This window comes from Oncorhynchus keta, chromosome 17, assembly GCF_023373465.1.
Source record: "Oncorhynchus keta strain PuntledgeMale-10-30-2019 chromosome 17, Oket_V2, whole genome shotgun sequence".
Taxonomy (NCBI): domain Eukaryota; kingdom Metazoa; phylum Chordata; class Actinopteri; order Salmoniformes; family Salmonidae; genus Oncorhynchus; species Oncorhynchus keta.
The window spans coordinates 45,840,422-45,852,880 of NC_068437.1; the positions used below are offsets into that span (position 1 = coordinate 45,840,422).

At 45.2% G+C, this 12,459-nt stretch overlaps 1 protein-coding gene across 1 annotated transcript in view; it reads right to left on the reverse strand.

The window, feature by feature from the left end:
• Positions 1-221: 221 nt before the first annotated feature.
• LOC118395934 (carbohydrate sulfotransferase 8-like) overlaps positions 222-12,459 on the reverse strand; it is a 96,409-nt gene continuing 84,171 nt past the window's right edge. The window contains exons 3-5 of the mRNA XM_035790029.2: positions 3,689-3,729; positions 3,104-3,513; positions 222-2,827 (exon numbers count right to left, since the gene is read on the reverse strand). Of these exons, the coding sequence (XP_035645922.1) occupies positions 2,119-2,827; positions 3,104-3,513; positions 3,689-3,729 (1,160 nt within the window). The 3' untranslated portion in view covers positions 222-2,118. The remainder of the gene's footprint in view (positions 2,828-3,103; positions 3,514-3,688; positions 3,730-12,459) is intronic.

Genomic DNA, 12,459 nt, shown 5'->3' on the forward strand with positions numbered 1-12,459 from the left:
CGTTCCGGTACCACTTGCCGTGCGGTAGCAGAGGGAACAGTCTAAGACTAGGGTGGCTGGAGTCTTTGACAATGTGTTTTTCTTACCATGCAGATGATGGGCTCCGGAATTTTGTTGCTAGGCACATCCATCCAGGTCAATCCTATGGCTCCCAGGTCCCCAGGCGAGCACGGGGTCAGAAGTTCATCCACCATCAAGGGCATCTCATATGATGACGCTGACATCGGCCCGGGAGTAGCTTTCTGTCTTTTTGGCGAGCTTACACAGGTCTGAGTCACTGATGCTGTGACGCGTGTTGCCCAGGTGCAGCCGGAACATCTGGGACATAGCTGGCTGTTCTAGGAGAGGGATGTAGATATGCTTCTCAAACCTGATGGTGACATGATGCACTGATGAGAATGCTTGATAATGACTTTATTGTGTCTGTTAGGAAATTATTTCTTAGCTTGAACAACGTAAAACGTTTCCCATTTAAAAGCTATTGTTCTACACTCTTAGAAAAAAGGGTTCCAAAAGGGTTTTTTGTAACACATTTTTGTCACTTTTCCAAAAACCAGATTTAGAAAAACAACAGAGAAATGTTTTTGTTTAATTAGTAAAGGCTTGATAAAACATTTATTAAATGGTAATGGTGCTTTAAAACCCAAACAAATTAAAACCCAAACAAAATTAGCAAAATTGGCAGTGTTAAGGCTAGGGGATTGAAATCGTGTTTGTAGATAGAACACTTCTGTCCTTCTGTAGCTCAGTTGGTAGAGCATGGCGCTTGTAACGCCAGGGTAGTGGGTTCGATTCCCGGGACCACCCATACGTAGAATGTATGCACACATGACTGTAAGTCGCTTTGGATAAAAGCGTCTGCTAAATGGCATATATTATTATTATATTATTAACATGTAAAACAATACATTTACTCTTTACAGGGAAATCATTAGTATTGTAACATGAGGCCCATACAATGACCCAGAAACCCTATTGTACATTACAGAATCAAAGATCATGAACCCACAGTTGTATCTGAAAGGCAATATTTTACATTTTAGTAATTTAGCAGACACTCTTATCCAGCGTGACTTATATTAGTGCATACATTTTGATACTTTTTTCGTACTGGTCCTCTGTGGGAATCGAACCCACAACCCTGGCAGCACCATGCTCTACCAACTGAGCTACCAACTGACATTGATATATTTTTCCTGTCCCTTATTTCATGTGTTTCCTGTCCCTTAGTTTGTTTTCATTTAGCAGGTGCTCTTATCCAGAGCGACTTACAGGAGCGATTAGTGTTACAGGTCCTGCTCAAGGGAACATCGGCAGATTTTGCACCTCATTGGCTCGGGATTTGCACCAGCGACCTTTCAGTTACTGGCCCAACGCTCTTAACCGCTAAGCTACCTTCCGCCTTGAGGTACGTACTGTAACAAGTTTATTGTATGTTCTGTATGTAAAATAGAAAACAAATACCTCAAGAGCAAATGTGGTTTTGAAATCAAATTGAATGATATTAAAATGGTCTAAGACACCTGGTACTTCTCATCAGTAGGCAATGTAGGATTTCAGTAACTGTGAAATCTGCTGCAGTATCTGCAAACACTAGTCTTTGCTTTGGGAGAGTATAGCTAGGCTCTCTTTTCCTTCTTTTTATAAAGGTCTGCAGAATAACAAGACACGTTTTCCTTTTTAAAAGTCACATGATTGACGATGACCCAAAATGACAAGTATACCTTCATATAACAAGGCTGAAAAAAATAAGAAAATGAAGAGATGATAATAAAGTCTTCACTCAGAGTATAGGTCACTTCATAGAAGTCATTATGCTGTTGATTGAGAGCAATATCTCGTTGATTGTTGAGAGGATGTTGTATGTAGGCTATGTCTGCCAATCAATAAAAGTGCATTTGACAAAGAAAGCACATCAGTTCGCACACTATACAAAGTGTTATGACCAAAAGCTGTACAACCTATGCTCAAAGTAATTACATCAAATCATAATTGTAACCAGATGTAAATAAGACACGTAGAATACTTTACATCAATGTGTCTGTAGTGCTTATTCAAGTCCCACAGGATAATCATCTCTTCTGTAGTGTTCATATTTATGTCAATCCAGCCACTACTTCAGTACAGGTCTTTATAGGGTTTGGGGTATTTAAACATCAGATAATCCATGTAATAAAAGTCATAGGCCCTCTGTTTCTCTGTGGTGTTCAACTGTTCAAAATATCTCTGGGTAATGGTGTAGGAAGTCCTTTCTGCTTTGGGGTTCCTGTCTTTAAAGTCAGGGAATGTGAGGTTGCTAGGTGCCCCGATACTCCGCAGCAGGAAGTTTGCCTCCTCCTTCAGGCTCTCGAATTTCCCGATGAAGTCGTAGTGCAGCAGGCAGGGGCTGCAGAGCTGGCTGACCGGCGTCCAGTGGATGTCCATACCCACGGGTCGCCTCACATCCAACAGGTACTGGACAAACTCCCTGAAGGTGACGCCGGCGCCGGTCCTCAGGGCGGAGAGCGAGGCGTTGGCCCGGTACCGGGAGATGATGGGCCGGCCAAACACCGGGTGGTAGTACGAGTTGGGGCTCTCGAACTTGTCCCGGAAGGCCGACACCAGCCTCTCGAAGGGCTCCCGTACGAAGAGGACCTTGGTGTAGGAGCGGAGGCGCTCTGCCACGCCCGCCTGGCTGTAGGTGTCCAGTCGACGGAGCTGGTTGGCATAGTGGGCGTCGTCGTGGGCGATGCCGTGCGTGGAGGTGGCACTGCCTCCCAGGACCATCAGCACCCGCTTCCAGTTGGAGCAGCCAGCTTTGGGAACCTCACAGTACAGCAGCCCTGACCTATTATTAATTAACCAATACAACAGAAATATATGAATAGTTATCTGGGGCTGTATACATCTAACATCTCAGAGTGGGAGTCCTGATGTAAGATCAGTTAGGCCTTTTAGATCACAATGAATAAAATTACATGGACAGGGGGACCTCTAGATCAGCCCTGAACATGAATTGCAATGAAATACAATTATACATGTAAATCATGTAATGTATTTACATGTACTGTAAATAATATCTAAAGATAATGCTCAATGAAATTAACCACTAAAGTTACAACACCTATCCTCCACGTAGACCCGGGACACCTGCCGGCTGGAGATGGGGTGCTCGGTGACGCCCGGCTGGTATTTGGTGCAGACCTCCCTCAGCAGGTGGTGGCGGGACACTTGGGTATGAGCCATGCCCTGTAACTTACGGTCCTCCTCACCAGGGGAGGCACCACTAGGAATTACAGAACCGCTCTTTAACAGCAGCTTCCTGTGGCGTTTAGTGACCGGTGGCCTGGGGCTTTCGGCCTGTTGGTCTCCGGAGGTTGGGGTGGATGGGTGGGGCAGCCACTGTAAGGAAGGGGGCTGCCTGGGGCTAGGACTAGGGAGGCTGGGGTTAGAGGATATCTCTTCCCCTGGAGCTCCATGGAAACCTCCACCAAGGTTGATGCCCTCAAAGACTGCACTGTCTGAGGGCTGATCCTGTGTCACATGGAACAATTGTTAACAGAAGCTCAACTTTACACAAGATGGAGATAGTGCTTGTTCCTCAATAATCCACAAGATGGCGTCATTACATTATTTTGAGGGAGCTCAACAGCTCAGTGAGCTGAATGTAAGCAGGCATCTGATCTGATTACTGTTCAAGTAATCTTACCTTTTGAATTGGCCACCTTGGAGCAACCATGAACTTCGCACCTAGAGAGAGAGAGAGAGAGGGGGGTGGGGGGAGAGGGAGAGAGGGAGAGAGAGAGAGAGAGAGAGAGAGAGAGGGGAGGGGGGGAGAGGGAGGGAGAGAGAGAGGGGGGAGGGAGAGAGGGGGGAGGGGAGAGGGGGGGGAGGGAGAGGGGAGAGGGAGAGAGGAGAGAGAGAGAGAGGGGAGAGAGAGAGAGAGAGAGGGGGGGGAGAGGGGGAGAGGGAGAGAGAGAGAGAGAGAGAGAGAGAGGGAGAGATAGAATCCTACATTACGTATTACAAAAAGTATTTTGCTTGTAACAAGTTTCTCCAGCCGAGCTGAAATAGGTATCAAGAAAGAGCCTAGAGGAGAGATGGTGTCTATTACAGATGGGGCAATAGGACAAGACTCCATTTTATCACGATTTGGTTTTTGATAGAGAGGCCAGGTGTGTGTGTGTGTGTGTGATAGAAAGAGAGAAATAAAGAGTGATGCTCATGTTACCTTGGCGACGCTTAGATTACCGGCCACCTATCACGTTTTATCAACACTTTCACCTATTGTATTATTGTTGAGTTACTGAAAACAAATTCTCTCTTCCCAGTGCAGCCTTGCCAAGTGATATTTTTCAGACTGAGAAACGTGACCATGTATAATGGGACAGAAATCGTTACAGGACAGGGGAATGGGGATGTCAAAAACGGTGTTGTCATAACAAAACAGATTTGTTAGAGAAGAACTTCAAATCAGCCTCAAACAAAACAGTCAAGGGATGCACAGAACAATTATGTCTTTCAGATTGTGATTATATATCAGTCATAGAATAATACATATTTTTGTGGGAGGGAAGTAGACACCCAAGAGATGGAGGTAAACATCAGAAAACATAATTAGTCACCATAGCAGATGTTCAAGACATCACATGGTCATTAGAGATGTTGCTAGTGAGAACTACAGTAACTATAGTGCTATTTTTGACATACATTCATGTAATGTTGCATCTAGAATTTACATTTAATGACACAGTGCCAGTTCTCAATATCTTATGTGTTATCGCTCGATAGCACTAGACGTCTACAAGAAAACAAAACTGAATACATGCAGGGCTGTTGGGCCGCTCCATGGGGGGTGACTGATCCTCTACATAACAATGACAACCTTGCTTACTCCTTACCTTACTAGAACACACACACACACACACACACACACACACACACACACACACACACACACACACACACACACTCACAGGAAGGAAGAAGCTTGCTAATGTGAATGTTCCAGGGGTAATGGGGGATCCAGATGGCTTCACAGCGGCAGCCCTGGGATCATCTTGACACTGAAGGTTACTGCTTTCCGACTGCTGCCGTGTCAAAAGAGCCATCAAGAGTCTCTCACCGCTCTCAAGAGGTCACCCACTTTTTGCACACTTGCAAGGAACAATATATCTGGGTGAACTTGGCCCAATAAAGGCAAATCACAAAGGCAATCCATTGTATGGGGGGATATAATGAAGCATTATAAAAGAGAATGAAGAATGTCTACAAAGGCATACATTAACAGTAAGTAATGCTTCTGTCAATGGCCCCTGTGTTGGCTGTCTAAGGAATAGAATGTGTTAAGTTTGTCCTGTCCACATACAGTAGCTTCAGTACCTCCTTGCAGTTAAAGTTATTACTGTAGTGTTTACATATCTATTTAGGGGCGGTGGCAAAGCTTGCACCTGCTGTACCCCGATAACCCCCTGTCTCTCTCTCTCTCACACACACACACACACACACACACACACACACACACACACACACACACACACACACACACACACACACACACACACACACACACACACACACACACACACACACACACACACACACACACACACACACACACACACACACACACACACCACCAGCCCCCTTCCTCAATGTCAGTGTTGACTCAGGACTTCCACCACTTCTACACCTGTCATTTAGCTTACCCTCTCTGGCAATCACTAACTAAGCTCAAATCTGGGGCTTAAACTTTACTCTCTGCTCTGAGCAACTTAACGACACGCACAGACAGGCAGACAGACAGGTAGGCAGGCAGACAGGTGAGGAGACACTGCTGCTGTCAACCCTGTAATGACCCTGGCCTGCCTGTGATTGAGATGACGAGAGGGGGGCGACCTGACTGACGGCACGTGTCAGCGAGGAGGACAAGAGAGTTGTGTCAAGGCCGTCACACTGATCGTCACAGGATCGATTACATGCCAGAGCTGTGGAGGCTTACTGCTGGTGACGGACTGAGAGAGAGAGGTGTGTGTGTTTGTACTGTGTGTGATGTGAGTGACTGTGTTTGTGCGCGTGTGTGTGACAATTACTTACTTCCTAGCCAAGCACCAGATTTAGGCCCCCTGTCAAAGGTCTCTCCACTGTCAGTCTACAGCTCAGGAGGACTGTGTTTAAGCATTTCATTCCTGATGCTGTCAGAGCCACATGCTTTGTATTTTCTTCAATCGTGTAATTTGGTAGTCAATTGGGTTCTTGTTGTTTTTAAATGTGTGTTCTAGGGAGCTGAATTTTTCTTAAATATTTTGGGGGTTTAAAGTAAGGTCTTCTGATGCTATTATTCCATCAAGACTTTCAAAAGGATATTTTACAATGTTGCCATTTTGAAAGACGAGGTCATTCCTCTGTTGTCCATTTAGACCATTTAATTTCTCCCACAACTGGTTTCCATCAATGGAGTCTTCAATCTCTTTCAGAGTGGTGTCATAATGCTTCTGTTTGTATTCTTTCAATGTGACACAATATTCTTACCTACCGAACGTCTCTAACCTGTAGTTAGTGATGTTTTCTATTTGATAAAGATCTCAATTTGTTCCTTATGAGATTACATTCAGCATCAAACCATTTCTCTTTTTGAGGTTTTCAATTAGAACAGTTTTTTATTTTGCATAAATTTTCTTTTGTGGCTGCTTTATGATAGATCTCATTTAATTTATTCACAGCCAAATTTATGTCAGGGAGGTTTGGGCTGAATGCACTTGAAAGGAAATCATTTATACAGGCTGTGATTTCTGGGCAGTGCAATGTTGTGTTGAAGTGTGTTGCGCTGTCAGCAGCCCATCTGTATGTTTCATTTAGATGAAGCAGTGTACAGGGCTCTGTTTGTGTGGTCTTTGGGTGGCGAAGTCTTTTCGAAAAGACAATCTAGCAGCGGTCAGACAATGGTGTCTGTGGTCTGACAGTGAATGCGATAATAGAGGAGGGATCCAAGTCTGAGATTGCATAGTCAACAACACTCGTCCCAAGAGTTGAGCAGTAAGTTAGAATCCCATCTAATCATACCATTAAAAAAACACAGGCCTAAGGCTCAACAGAGATGCACTAACCCCTTTACATCTTTGTTCGCTACCTGGTCAGAGCTATTTCTATTACTAGTGATGGGACTCGGGTATATGTCAAATATATGTCTATTACCCTCAGGGTCTACTACACATTCAAGTTCAGAACCTGTTCTACCATTAAAATCCCCCAAATTACTTTTTTGGGGCTTGCCTGTTTTGCTTGTTATTTTGGCATTAATATGTGTCACTTATCAGTTTGCAAAAAAAGTAATTGAGATAATAAGGCCGCATACAAACACTGTCTCTTTTTTGTTTTTTTGAGTAATGCAGATGTTTCAGCCTAGCGCAGTGCTTTCTGTGGAGATGGGGCAAGCCAGCAGAAAATACAGAGCGTTGTGCCTGATTGGCTCAGTTTTCTGTCACTCGTGGGACAGTACATCATCCCCAAATCTAAGTTTACAGCTCGAAAATTTTAACCCCTTGGGTTCTGCCATAGAGTTATATTAGAAGTGCCCATCCGAGAAGGCTCAAGGTCATTGGCCACAGATAGAATGACATCAAATCAAGTTATAGCTACAGTAGCTTTGATTGGACTGTCACATCTTACTTTCAAAGTCTTAGCTAGCAGTCATAATCAGTTGTCATCAAGTCGACATTCTACTGGCAAATCCTATTTAATCCTTGTCATATGAAGAGAAATTATAGATAAAATGTATCGGTGCTCATCAGCTATTGTATACAAAGATTACACAACAAGTTGGAAATCGCAAATTCAACAATGAGTCGTTTGGAAGGACTCAGTGGCTAACTGCAAGCGTTGCAAAGAAACCACTAACGTTAGCCTGTTATTCAGTGGAGTGGCTGTGTTTTGTCCCCTGAGTTACCACCATAAATCTAGAGAATGCCAGACTTTGATGACAAAGTTTGATGACAACATTTGCCCACAAAGGACCGCTGCGCCACCTTTACAAGGTGAGTCCAAAAATGTCTTGTATGCTGCTGCATAAATGATGTAATATGATGTAATATGCAAGGGAGAAATGTATACTGTAGCTAAGAAAGTAATATTAAGTGTATGTTGTGTAGTAAGCTGTTAGTAGCCCATTTAGTCTATTTTCACCAACACGGTATTGTAAACACATAACGTTAGTAGTTGTGGTGCTCGGCTTGCACGTGCAAATTCAACACACACAACATTATATAATAGAATTGTGTTATTTGACGTGTCAAGTTAAAGGCTGATTTAACTCATCAAATAGTGTTATATGACGTGTATCTTTTTCGACACACAAAGACCCAAACGGTGTTCAATGTGCCTCACCCTAATCATTTGGTATATTTTCACCACTTCATTTCGCCTACTGTTCAAGCTTGGTGGTTCACAAATAGCCTAGAACCTGTTTTTAATCATTGAATATTGTAAGAGTTCTCATTGTCTGTTTGTATGTCCCAAGTCTGCCATATAAGCTATGTTTTTTTAAAGGCAGTAAATGAGGCTGAATGAACTGTTTCGCTGCCAGACAAGGCTCTGCTGAAAGCCAGGTGTAGCAGTGGTAAGATATTGGGACTGCTGTTTGGACAGCTTTATGAAGGCCCTAACAGTTTGTAGGCACTGTTTGTCGCCATTATAGTGCAATTAATATATTGTTTAGTGTTGTGTTGTGGCTTTGCTAACATGCATTTCACATTTTTTTTGTTTGCGCCACCAAGAGTTACATGCTAAAATCACCACTGCATATGATCGTTCCTCCCGAGTCCCTGCCGTGATTTACATTTTAATGATGGGAGTAGAATGTCCCTATAGCCTGAAGGACATTGAGGATCTATGTTACCACGACACCATGTTTCTAGAAGTATTATTATGTCTTGACTTTTGGTGTTTTTAAGAAAATCTGGGTTTTGGTAGAGGAGTACAAGCCCTGGATATACCAAGAACTGAACGTTAATGATCTCATTTCACAAACTCAGCAAAAAAAGAAAGTTCTCTCACTGTCAACTGTGTTGATTTTCAGCAAACTTAACATCTGTAAATATTTGTATGAACATAACAAGATTAAACAACTGACACATAAACTGAACAAGTTCCACAGACATGACTAACAGAAATTGAATAATGTGTCCCTGAACAAAGGGGGGGATTCTAGATCAAAAGTAGCAGTCAGTATATGGTGTGACCACCAGCTGCATTAAGTACTGCAGTGCATCTCCTCCTCGTGGACTACACCAGATTTTCCAGTTCTTGCTGTGAGATACCCCAAGATACCCCACCAAGGCCTTGCACCAAGGCACCTCCCGGACATTTCTGGGGGGAAGGGCCCTAGCACTCACCCTCTGATCCAACAGGTCCCAGACGTGCTCAATGGGATTGAGATCCGGGCTCTTCGCTGGCCATGGCAGAACACTGACATTCCTGTTTTGCAGGAAATTACGCACAGAACGAGCAGTATGGCTGGTGGCATTGTCATACTGGAGGGTCATGTCAGGGTGAGCCTGCAGGAAGGGTACCACATGAGGGAGGAGGATGTATTCCCTGTAATGCACAGTGTTGAGATGTTGCCTGCAATGACAACAAGCTCAGTCCGATGATGCTGTGACACATCGCCCCAGACAGTGACGGCCCCTCCACCTACAAATGGTTCCTGCTCCAGATTACAGGCCTTCCTTTGACGATAAAAGCGAATCCGACCATCACCCCTGGTGAGACAAAACCGTGACTCGTCAGTGAAGAGCACTTTTTGTCAGTCCTTTCTGGTCCAGTGACGGTGGGTTTGTGCCCATAGGCGACGTAGTTGCCAGTGATGTCTGGTGAGGACTTGCCTTACAACAGGCCTACAAGCCCTCAGTCCAGCCTCTCTCAGCCTATTGCGGACAGTCTGAGCACTGATGGAGGGATTGTGCATTCCTGGTGTAACTTGGGCAGTTGTTGTTGCCATCCTGTACCTGTCCCGCAGGTGTGATGTTCAGATGTACCGATCCTGTGCAGGTGTTGTTTCACGTGGTCTGCCACTGCGAGGATGATCAGCTGTCCGTCCTGTCTCCCTGTAAGCGCTGTTTTAGGCGTCTCACAGTATGGACATTGTTTTTCTGTTTTCTGTGTTTTTCTGAGTCAGTAGAAAGGCCTCTTTAGTGTCCGAAGTTTTCATAACTGTAACCTTATTTGCCTACCGTCTAAATAATAATAATAATATATGCCATTTAGCTGACGCTTTTATCCAAAGCGACTTACAGTCATGTGTGCATACATTCTACGTATGGGTGGTCCCGGGAATCGAACCCACTACCCTGGCGTTACAAGCACCATGCTCTACCAACTGAGCCACAGAAGGACCATGTACCGTCTGTAAGCTGTTAGTATCTTAACAACCGTTCCAAAGGTGCATGTTCATTAATTGTTTATGGTTCATGGAACAAGCATGGGAAACTGTGTTTAAACCCTTTACAATGAAGATCTGTGAAGTTATTTATATTTTTTCGAATTATCTTTGAAAGACAGGGATATATATATAAAGTATATCTATATACTGTATCGTTTGGTTATAGTAAAGTACATAGGAAATTAATACACAAACAAATATAAAACAGGAACATCCAAACGTGTGTTTTTTCCAGCAGTTGATGTGACTGAGCAAATAGAGTATGGTATGTGTGTTGTATTATGTGTGAAGTTGATACACCCACACAATATTTAGACTAAGCACACCAACCACGCCCAACAGTGCACCAACCACGCCCAACAGCACACCAAACACGCCCAACAGCGCACCAACCACGCCCAACAGTCCACCAACCACGCCCAACAGTCTACCAACCACACCCAACAGTCCACCAACCACGCCCAACAGTCCACCAACCACGCCCAACAGTCCACCAACCACGCCCAACAGTTCACCAACCACGCCCAACAGTTCACCAACCACGCACCAACCACGCCCAACAGTCCACCAACCACGCCCAACAGTCCACCAACCACGCCCAACAGTCCACCAACCACGCCCAACAGTCCACCAACCACGCCCAACAGTCCACCAACCACGCCCAACAGTTCACCAACCACGCACCAACCACGCCCAACAGTCCACCAACCACGCCCAACAGTCCACCAACCACGCCCAACAGTCCACCAACCACGCCCAACAGTTCACCAACCACGCACCAACCACGTCCAACAGTCCACCAACCACGCCCAACAGCGCACCAACCATGCCCAACAGCACACCAACCACGCCCAACAGTCCACCAACCACGCCCAACAGCGCACCAACCACGCCCAACAGTCCACCAACCACACCCAACAGTCCACCAACCACGCCCAACAGTCCACCAACCACGCCCAACAGTCCACCAACCACGCACCAACCACGCCCAACAGTCCACCAACCACGCCCAACAGCGCACCAACCACGCCCAACTGCACACCAACCACACCCAACAGTCCACCAACCACGCCCAACAGTCCACCAACCACGCCCAACAGCGCACCAAACGCCCACAGCACCAACCACGCCCAACAGTCCACCAACCACGCACCAACCACGCCCAATAGTCCACCAACCACGCCCAACAGTCCACCAACCACGCCCAACAGTCCACCAACCACGCCCAACAGCGCACCAACTATGCCCAACAGTCTACCAACCACGCTCAACAGTCCACCAACCACGCCCAACAGCGCACCAACCACACCCAACAGCGCACCAACCACGCCCAACAGCGCACCAACCACGCCCAACAGTGCACCAACCACGCCCAACAGCACACCAAACACGCCCAACAGCGCACCAACCACGCCCAACAGTCCACCAACCACTCCCAACAGTCCACCAACCATGCCCAACACAAGAGTGAATCTTGTGCTGTATGTTTCAACTAAGAGCATTCTTCAGTAGCAGGAAATTCATTTTTTATAAATAGACAACAAGAAAATTATAACATATATGACTATATCTTGTGTTGACTACATCTTCATATGACTTCAGAATGTGAAACTAATTTGTCTTTTATCTTATACACTGAGCATACCAAACATTAGGAACACACTTTTGCCCTCAGAACAGCCTCAATTCATTGGGACATAGACTCTACAAGGTGTCCAAAGCATTCCACAGGGATGCTGGCCCATGTTGACTCCAATGCTTCCCACAGTTGTCTGGATGTCAAGTTGTCTGGATGTCCTTTGGGTGGTGGACCATTCTTGATACACAGGAAACGGTTGAGCATTAAAAACCCATCAGTATAGCAGTTCTTGACACAAACCGGTGTGCCTGCCACCTACTACCATACCCGTTCAAAGACGCTTAAATGTTTTGTCTTTCCCATTTACCATCTGAATGGCACAGACACAATCCACGTCTCAATTGTCTCAAGGCTTAAACATCCTTCTTTAACCTGTCTCCTCCCCTTCATCTATTGATTGAAGTGG